Here is an 11,396-nt window from a genome sequence, read left to right on the forward strand (position 1 = left end):
AGTATTAAAACTACTTATTTTTCCTAGATTTGGAATATTTTTTACATTTATACAATCATCATACTTTTTACTAAGACGCAAAAAGAAAATACTAATATAAATAATATAAACAAAAATCTTTATTTTAAAGAGTCTTTATTTCATTTTGATACGTTTGCCAGAAGTTTATATTAATATTTGTTAAATATTACTATATTATTTTATCCATTGTATTAATAAGTTGTTTTGTCCAAATATTAACAAAAGAGAATAATTAATTGAAGTTTCACTAAATTCTTAATTGTTTATACTAGTAACTTAATTTTGATGGAAATAGGTACGAATATCAAAAAAGATCCCCAAAACAACATGAGAAAAACATTCTCAAAATAAACTTTTAAAAGCACGAAACACGTTTGAACTGATTATTGCAAAAAGACTGTAACAATGACGCTCAACATCTGGCACGTCTTATTGAAATACGAATATATTATAGTAGTTATAAACAAATTATAATTCAATTAACTTCCCGAAGGGATAGTTATATTTTCATCTAAATATCCGAATTGCTAATTTTATGTTTGTTATGATTGTACGACGCTTCAAGCCATTCTGAATCGAATGAGACCAAATTTGGAAACAGTATGTGTGTGTGTGAACAGATTTTTTGCCGTAAATCGACGTTTTCTCAAAAACGGCTGGATCGATTTCAAAAATTTAAAAGCCATTCTACGTATCTCGATGAGGACTAGCGTTTCTAAGTTTCGTGCGACGATCGGCCGAACCGTTTCTTTGTAAATCGCAGAAAAGTGAAAAAAATTTCGTCCACGTTTTAGCCCGCAATTCTAAATCGATTTTGAAAATTCAAAAACTGTTCGAAACATATTGGTTGGGAATCGACCTGATTAGTTTTTGGTAAAGATTGGCCGGGCCGTTTTCTTGTAACAAAGTTTAAAAAAAAAAATTCGTCGATTTTTCTTATTATTTTTTTGACGGTAGATACCATAGTCTTCTAGAGATCATACTAAAATATTACAGCCCTACGACAACTCGTTTAGCTTTAAAAATTCATCAAAGTTTGCAAAAATTAGTATCGTTCTTTTGGCATTTGTCAAAATTAGACCTTTGATTGACGTTTGCTCAAAAACGCCTGAACCGATTTCAGAAATTTAAAAGTCATTCGATGTATCTCAATTAGCACTATAGTTTGTCAGTTTTTATGAGTCAATTTGCCGAGCCGTTTCTTTGTAATTTGAAAAAGGGTGTTAAACTTTTCGTACACATTTAAGCTCATTCTACCGAATCGATTTTCAAAAATGAAAAACTGTTCGAAAGATATCATTTGGGAATGATAATGATTAGTTTCAGTTGAAAATCTATCGAGCTGTTTTTTCGTAATTAACTGTTGAAAAAAAAAAAATTAAGCAGATTTTTATGGAACTTTTTTTGGGGAAAATATCCTGGTCTTATAGAACTTACTGAAATATTACGGCCTTACGACAAGTAGTTTAATTTTAAAAATTCATTGAAGTTTGAGAAAATGAGTAGTTTTTTTGACGTTTGTTAAAATTAAAATTAGACGATTTACTTGGTATAACGATAGAGTGTTCGTTCGTTTTCAATTATGCGTTATGAATCCACTCGGAATACTTTTAAACACTCATAAATAAATTTATTTTTATTGAATAATAGATTTATATTATTCACACATATCGGGAAGTTCATGTGCCTCAAGGCAAAATACCAATAGCAACTAGTTTATAATTTCATGTGAATGCAAAATTAATAAATTGAGTTGAAATTTTATTTCAAAAACCGTGTTATATGAAAAACGTGTAGAACGAGTACCGTGTAGAACGGAAGATGGGTGCATTAATAAAAACCAATAATTGTCACTTTCTAAAGCCGGTTCATCCACAACTTTATGGACTAAAATTTCACCAAACGTTACATTATTATTATTCTTATACGAAAATTAAATGTGATGATGTAAAATTCACACACACGTACGATTCTATTACATTAGAAATACGTATCGATTATATTTCATATTACTTGCATGTATCCTCCGCAAACAAACCATTCGCACCATACCCTCAAATAATTCATATCAAGATTAGAAATATATTAAAGTTCCTAACACCACTCACCTTTGTATCATTAGTCAGAAGTTCGAGCGAGTAACCAGGTAGGAGTTTCCTCTCGTTGATGTGTCTGACAGCCAACATAGCCGCTGCCAATTCACTGTTGCCTTCTGGCCTTTCTCCATATGCAGTACTCAGTTCAAATAAACCTAACACAGACACTTTACGCACTGTTTCTCTATCAGACCTAGAAATAGGATGCACCAAATTGGATCTGGAATCGGAATTGGAATCAACACTTGATGATTGATCACTGTGGTTGTATAATAATAACTCTGAACTGTCACTGTCTAAATAACGACTAAACCCGGTACTTTGTAAATCCATACTAAAATATTTATCACTAAATTTCGTCCGAGTGTCTAAAGACACGTTGTCACTTTCTAAACTCTCCTCCAACTCATAGTCCAATCCTTCACCAAACGTTGCATTATAATTATTCCCGTACAAAAGTTCTGAATAATTCTTTTTCAAAAGTCCTTTCCTATCATCGTTCCTGTAGCCCCACGTCTTGGGGATCAAAGCGGCGTGAAAGGCGAGTAAAGCGGCCACGTAAATCCATGCTGATTTCAGGGGAAAGAAATATTTTGTTAGACGTCTTTCTTGTGGTTGTGATTTATTTGCTTCGAATAGGTTGTTTGCGTTTTGGCACGCCCCACCGGACTGACGATACATGCCTCAATCAAATTGCCGATGATGGAGTGCAAGACATCGTCTGTGGCTTTGAGAGCTGTGGGAAATGGAAAAAATATTTGTCAATGCTGATAACAGAAGAAATTATAGAGAAAATACAAAGATATATATATATATATATATATATATATATATGTTAAATTTTTATATAATTTTGATGTTGAATTATGTGAGATTCAGTTTTCAGGGAAATACATCAATTAAAAAATTTGTATGACTTTAAAACATTTTTATTTTTTCCATACGTTTCGACACATTGTTTTGTGTCATCTTCAGTGGACTCTAGTTTGAAAGAACAGATAGAAATTATTAAATAAAACTAATATATAAGAAGTGATATGGTATGAACTTACATGTAATTGAATTAATCCTAATTATTTCATAATTATAATTGTTCACAATGCACCAAAAAACCAATTCTTATCATTTAAAATTGAACAATATATAAATTTTCGAATGAGTTTTTTCGAAAAAACTCATTCATTTGTTCACTAAATTATATCTTAAAACATTTTTAATATTTTTGCAAACTTTTTCATGCTATTTCCATATAAATTGATTGAACTGCGCGCTATCTAAAAGTTAATATTAAGAGCTAAACCTTTCAAAGAATTGGTTTTTATCAATGTCAAACCATTTGAGCCCTCGGGAGCAAGGAAATTCGAAAATGTCTATATTAAGGACCACCCTAATATATATATATATATATATATATATATATATATATTTTGTATATTCTATATATTCTATATAAATGTGTTCAAAATGAAAATAACTGACTGATTGCAAATATGATTCATAAGTGAAAAGAGCAGCTAACAAAAAATATATTAATAGTTTACCCACTGCAAAGCACGCCACATATGAATGTTTTTTAGTAGTCTTTGCAAGTGCTCATCTAATCTGAAACTGATTACAAACTCAAAAAATCATAACCAAAATTATGTCAAATAACAGGTCAAATTTATATTAAAATAAAATTGGTTCCAAAATTTAAAAAAAATAGATATGGACAACCCTTTAGAGTAAAAAGATTTCCATGTATTTTTCAATTTGAAATTATAGAAAATTTAATTAAAAAAAATTATTTCAGAATTTGAAATGAAATGTTAGGGGTAGACAACCCTTGATAAAAATATATAATATTTCGAAGTAAAAAGAGTTGTGTGTGTTTTGATAATTCCGCATTGAAAATATTAAAATAAAGTAAGTTGACCTCAAAATTGAAAAAAGTTTTTGGGTTGGACATCCCTTAATAATAATAAATTGTATTTAAATGTAAGACTTAAGCTTTTTCTTTAAAATCGAAAATCTGATATAAAATTATGTCAAAAATATTCAATTACTTAACGCGAGAAAAAAACATTTGTCAAAACAATAGGGGTTGGTGGTAAAAAAAAATAGTAAAACTGGGTTATATGTATTTTTATTGCCACATTATAAAAATATCAAGGGTCAACAACTCTTATCACTAAGGTATGTAAAAATTAGATAGTTACCTATTCTCAGACCAACTGAATATGCATTTAAATTTTGATAAGAATCGGTAAAGCCGTTTCGGAGGAGTACGGAAACGAACTTTGTGGCACGTAAGTTATATATATATATATATATATATATATATATATATATATATATATATGAGGTAATTATTAAAATTTTCAAATAAAGTTTTAAATTTACAAAAATAGCATCAACAAAAGAAATGAGTTCGTCTTTATGCAAAGTGTATCAAGTATCCGTTTAAATATTTTCAAACAATTTTGGAAAATAATGTTTTTTTTTATCTTTTACCCAATGCATCATCTAGCATTTTTGAATTTTGGTTTCTTTGTCGAATTATTATTCAAAAGCTCTATAGCATCACGTGCCCAAACTTTTATAACAAGTTGCCTCAGATGATCTCTCAGTGTAAAATATCATTACAGAGTATTATATTTAGTTACCCTTGATGACAAGTTTAGTACATATATTACTGCGCTATTGTGTTTGTTACAAATGATTGTGCTAATTAGTCCTATTGTTTCTGTTACATATGAAATATTGTGCACTAATTATTATATGATGTTATTATTAAGCTTCTTTTCAATATTATTTATTAGTCCTATAGGACATTTGAATTTTTTAATTAAATTTTTCTCAATATTTTCAGTTCAGTTTTGAAATTTTTATAGCATTATGTGGGATACGATACAATATAATTAATTATGCACATGTTTCTCTGCCCTGTGGGTATTTTACATTTCTAAATGTTTTTAATTTCAGTGAGTGAATATAATTAATAATAATTAGTTTTATATGTAACAAAAAAAAATGTTAGCAATTTTTTCCAATATTATATTTCTCAAACCCAAAAATAATTAAATTTGTGTTTATTCTTCTTAATATGTCTTTTACTAGAATTTTGGCTCGTTTTTCCAATATAAGATAAATCACAATCATAGCTATAAACTTGACAAAACAGATTCATGGGCTTAACAGTTAGCATTATTTGTGTAAAATCCTATCTATGTCTTACTATCACATGTTTTACGTTCAAAAATTATTGAATATTATCATTGATAATTCAATTTAAAAAAAAAACTATACTGATAATTCAATTTCCAAAAATAAAAAATCACTATACCTAAGAGTTAATAACTAAACGAAGATCTGTGTCTGTGTCAATCGAAAAATGCTGTGTACACACACACACTCTATATGTTCTGAAATATATATTCTAAAATTGAAAAAAAAATCTATTTCCAAATTGAAACCATCTTCTTGTTTTTACGAAGATTATAAACTATACTAGAAAAATGTAAAAAGCAAATAAAAATAAACCCTAATATGCACTAAAAAAAGTTATCATATTAATATAATTATCTATAGAATCAAATAAATATATTAATTAATAAAATGGTTAAAGAGAAATTGCCTACGTACCACACAATTTACTAAGTCAACATTAGCTTCAGATATGGATCTATTAGGAAATCTTCACAACGGAGAAAATCCCTAAATGCGATGATATAGGAAAAACTTATATATTTCATAATTTGATTTTCTGTCTAATTGTTATATCTTAATAAATAATAAAAACACTATAGAAGCACATTTTTTCCATGATTAATTGGTATGTTTGCATAAATTTTAATATTTTTCTTTACTGGTGGGTTTTATAAAATTTTCATTCCATAATCTATTCCTGTCTGGGTGTCATGTTCTGTCGTGCAAGTTGAAGTGAAAAAGATTTATTGTTTTTGTGAATTAATGTCGAGATGCAGCCATGAACATTCTGTTAATCTGTCTATGCTGCGAACTGTCACGAGAACTATGACTGCATACAAATTATTCAACTGTTAGGAGAGATTGTGCCAGAAACTCAAAACATTATGGTACAAGAGGAAACTTCGACAATGATAAAATTATTAAGGGATTAATTGACTTCTGATCATTTGTTTGAGTTGCTTTGATAATATTCTGGAATATGACACTATTTGACAACATAATAAATGAAGATATGTAATACATGCTTGTTAAATTTTATTAGTACCAAGGTATCATTGCAGTATAACTATTCTTGCAGTATAACTATTTACTGACTAAATATAAATGCATTGCATGGCATTCTATTTTTTATGGTTGATCAAATAACTTGTATCTAATTCTAATATTCCGTTTTACTAAATATATCATTATTCTTCATCCATCTGATGTTTTAAGATGGTGATAGATATTTGTAACCGCCTACGTATTACTATTACCAAGTGGTCTATTATGGTTTTGCATTAAATAAATATTGAATTGGTTATTTAGTCGTAGTATTGAGATAACAATACCAATGATATGAACGTTACTATAATATTTATATTCAATTACAATCCGCTATAGGCTCTATGACACATCATCAATTTCTAACCTCGGGCTGATTACATTCAGGCCTATATTTGCTCACGCATTTGTGTATTTGATGCATAAGGGATATATGATCTTTAAAATCAACCAAAGTTGGTTTTAAGACTTAAACTGTAATTGATTAATTATTTTTCTACTCCAATTATTTTTGATAATTCTTCCAATTATTTATCGAACAAATTATCACAATTTATAAACGTTTGTAGTTGAAAATTCGTTTTAGTTATAGTTCATGACATGTTTGAAATTATTATTTGTTGAATGATTTTTTATTCATTAATCAATTTCAAATAAAAGTTAAACATAAAATATACATATTTTATTTATTTTAAACGCACCAAAATCTATCAAAAATTAGAGTTGTCAATGAAACTTGATAGGTCAGATGTAAGCATAACGAAAATAAAATTCATGAAATAAATTTATAACTAATGGTGTATATGGCATTGTGCCTTTGGGCAAATTGCTGGAACTTGCCTACCTTAACGAAATGTTTGAGGAATATTAAATGTTTCTAAAGAGATTATTATAAATACTGTAACATTGTCTAATATTCATAAGAATTATATAAACTGAATAACAAAGCCAGAATAAAATATAAATCAAAATTATTTTCGATATGAAAAAATGGAAAAAAGCAATCATTTTGTTAAAATAAGCGGAATGTTTTTTGAATCATTCAAATCGGACGCTTAGTTCTCTCAAAAACTGCCATTATTTGCGCATTTAGCTCTGTATGTTCAAAATGGCTAGACCTCCCTTTTCCACAAACAAATCACCTCTTCTCCCAATCATTAAAAATTGAGTATTTTTTGGATCATTCAAATCGGATGTTCTGGAAATAGCTGGACCTGCCTTTGCCAAAAACAAATTAGCACATCTCCCTATCAAAAAGAATCGAATGTTCTTTAAATCATTCAATCGTTTGAATCGTGCGCCTGAAAACGTGGACAAAAAATTGTGTCCATACATACGTACACAAACACACACATCCGTTTTTTCCAAGGTATGCCAAAACGTTCAGAAACCTTCAAAACGTGAAGAAATGCAAAAATTTTTCATTTCAAGTTTTAGACGATTACATTAACTTAATATAAGTTAATAAAACATAAATTATCAAATTTGAATTAAGTGAATGAATTAATAATAATTCAATAATTAAATAACCAATCAAAAAGTAAGTAGGTACTTTGGTAAAAAATTGAATAAATATACAAATAAATTTACTAATAAGTATTTATATAAATATCTAAACTAAAACGTATGAATAATATTTAGAAAAATAATTAGAAATTGAACAAATAAATATACTGATAATATCTAATCAAATAAGAAATCATTTCTCAGAAAATAAAATCAGAACTGTTTATATATTCCATAGCAACTGTATAAAATGTCCTAATTTACCCGCATAAATTATCAATTTCCAACATTTCCCAAGCGAATGCTTATCAATAATAAATGATTTAAAGTCAACAGACTATGTAGTAAGAAAGACATTAGTTTTTGATGCCTTTGCCAGAACTTTAATTACACACTAAAATACACATCGAAAGCTCAGTGACACGGTTTCTCTGTAAACCGTAAAAGCTTCGGAGCTTATAAAATTCACTGCGACGCGGAAACGGAAACAGTATGTTAAAAGTAAATTCAGAGCTCGCTTCCCGCATGTGATAAAGATTTCATACCAGAGAGGCAATACATTCTGAGAATTGGAATTCTATATAAAATATAGAATCGGTAATAATATTTCCAGTCTAATTTGCACAGATAAATCTACCAAAATGAGTTCTTTAATCGTACAAAACACTACAAAATGCTATTTATGGAGTTTCAGATTTGTTCAGTAGCTAATGATGCTATTGTGATATTTATTGCTCGCTATCGTGCCTCAAAATTTTTTTTTATTTCGTAAACAAATAATATTATAATATAGTAATTGATAAAATTAGTCAACGAGTTTAAATCAAAGTGATACAAAATTATCATTTTATCGACGTTCGATGAATGAATAGAGAATAGACCATTCAAATGTTTAAAAACAATTGATATGTTTGCTGATACATAAGTAAACCTCAAATATAAATTTGAAAATATGTTTAATAAATAAATGCTATATATATTAAAAAATATTCTATCTTTTATACAAATATTAATAACATCCCGTGGGGTAAGTTACAGTAATAACTAAATAAATAAAAAATATCAAAGTCAATTAAATAAATATTATATCTTTTACATGATTATTATTAACATCTCGTAGGTCACGTTATAGTAATCCAAAAAATCCAAAATAAGTCGAATTAAAAGGTTACTGAACATTTTGACCTGCTTTAAAAAATATGAATGTATGTGTGTATGCGTATGTGTGTTGGTGTGTTTAGTATGATTATATGTATGCTTGGATACAATTCTAGAAATATTAAATCACGGTGCGGGAGGTTCCAGTAATGTTTCTTGAAGCACGGTGCCACGCACCACTAGTTTAGTTTTGAAATTATCTTTTTCTTTATTGATAATATTCATGTTGGAGTAAAATTTTGTACTTTCTGATTTAGTGCTTTAACATGGAATATATTTATAATACGATTTGTAGAATTTTAGTTTGCTTTTGTAAACGTATATGAATTAAGTGTAATTAAGTAATTATGCATACTGAAAAATCATTTTCTTCCAAATCTTTTAATACCCAAATTTTGAAAATTACAAATTGCACTAAAAAGAAATCTAAGTTACTCAAGTAATTACAATCGAAAAATGTAAGCAAACTTATTTCACTGATTTTACTATGAAATTTAATCAGTATTCTGAATAAAAATATCAACTTATTTTATTATACTATGAATAGTAAAATCAAATAAAATTCCATAAGTATTTATGGTAGTATAGTGCATTTTTTTTAATATTCATACTTGTATTTTGCAACTCATATATTTCAGACATCTACTTAAATATTAATATAATAATAAAGTTTTGTTCAGAAGCATACAGATGAAAAAATAACTTCTATAGAAAAGTCACGTGTCTGTCATTTTGTCACATGCACTATTTCTTATTCAAGAGACGAGGCACGTGTTCAAAATTATATATGTAAATAAAATATCATTCTACTCTAAATAAAACACTATATAACATATCACAAATAATTTAGCTCAATTTACAATAATTCAATTTGTCACATGCAATATGTAATATTCATCAGGCTAAACTGAAACTTGTTAATAATTCACTTTGAGAAAATAGTATTTTAATTCAATTTAAAATGGTGATAGTACAAGCAAATCCACTTGAACATTTTCTATGCATATAAATTGTTTATTTTACATCTAAAATATAGTCAAATATATTCAATTACTAAAGAGGAAAATCTGCCAGAAATTTAAAGTCAGCGAAAAAATAATTGCTTCATGATATATTAGAGAAGTGCTCGGCTTATTTGACTAGTAAAGAACTTTTCAAGTACTGAATTTTATATATAGAAATTTTTATCCATGTGTGTAATTTGTACATGGAATTCAATATTCTAAGCAAAAATTACATCGTTAGTACTTTATTGCAGATTATTTGCATTCAGAACGTTCTGCAGATCCATTTGATGAATTCATGAAAAGTTCAATCATGGTTTTCCAATGAATATTTTTCCTTCTATTTGGTTTTCTATTATACATTTGCCCTGCAATCTTAAACGTGAATTCTATTAGTTTCTCTTTAAAAGTACCTGTAATTTCCGATTCTTTCTGATATAACGATATGCATTTTCTAACGAAAATAAAAGACAATTCAATCATGAAAGACCAACATCATTAGCTTTTATAAAAATCTTTTCTATTTGCCAAATTAACAAGACCGATGATTTACTTTTGTAATGAGTATTTTTAAAGGTTAGAATAATTTCAGAGTAATAATGGAAACTATTTCAATATCTACAAATTGATTAATTATAACTTATCGAGATTCCAAAACCTAAATATATTGATTTGTAAAATAAATACTGATTATACCAATGTTAATGTTTCATATTGTTAATTGAACATTGTTTAATGAGAAATGTACTTGTGCAAATAGAAGGCAAAGTTTCAACTATATATATATATATATATGTATATACAGTAGCGGCGCGAGGCGTCGGCGGTGTCGGCGGCCGCCGACGGCCTCGCGCTTGGGGGGGCCTCGCAAGAGGCCCCGGAAAATTTTTAATTATTTAAAATTTAGTTAATTTTCATACGGATGTGCGAGTAAAAAAGGTGATTAGTGGTTTACAGGCACTATCATTTTACTCTTCTATCTTTTATGGACATTATCTAATATCGTCTGTCAACACTATAGATTATTAAATCTAAACAACTTTGCGCAAGCTAATTCTCTGGTTGTTTATATTTGTGTATTTCTTATGTGAGCGCTATGTGAATCATCGAAACAGTAATTAAATATTCGAGGAATAAATGTAATCAATGTTCAATAAAAATTTATCAGTGAGAAATAACAATGAGATAATAGCAAAAACTGTTAATTTGAAACTAATCATTGTTTCACACCGTCAACACAAGCAATATATTTTATTAAACATTCTATTGGGATGATCGAATGTTTTTTAATCCTTTAAATGGGTTGATCGGCTCTGATGTCGTCGACCAAAAATTAAAGCGTCCTGAAAAAACGACTGTTCGCGCCAATCAAAGCATG

General features: G+C 28.1%; 1 protein-coding gene across 1 annotated transcript in view; it reads right to left on the bottom strand.

Annotated features, from left to right (window-relative positions):
• The window catches only part of LOC113372006 (gamma-aminobutyric acid type B receptor subunit 2), a 215,224-nt gene extending 212,390 nt beyond the window's left edge, over positions 1-2,834 (bottom strand). Inside the window, exon 1 of the mRNA XM_026612382.1 lies at positions 2,130-2,834. Within this exon, the coding sequence (XP_026468167.1) occupies positions 2,130-2,798 (669 nt within the window). The 5' untranslated portion in view covers positions 2,799-2,834. The remainder of the gene's footprint in view (positions 1-2,129) is intronic.
• Positions 2,835-11,396: the final 8,562 nt, after the last annotated feature.

This window comes from Ctenocephalides felis, unplaced genomic scaffold (assembly GCF_003426905.1).
Source record: "Ctenocephalides felis isolate EL2017-DRISC unplaced genomic scaffold, ASM342690v1 CF-g0.4_SCAFFOLD_00845, whole genome shotgun sequence".
NCBI lineage: Eukaryota > Metazoa > Arthropoda > Insecta > Siphonaptera > Pulicidae > Ctenocephalides > Ctenocephalides felis.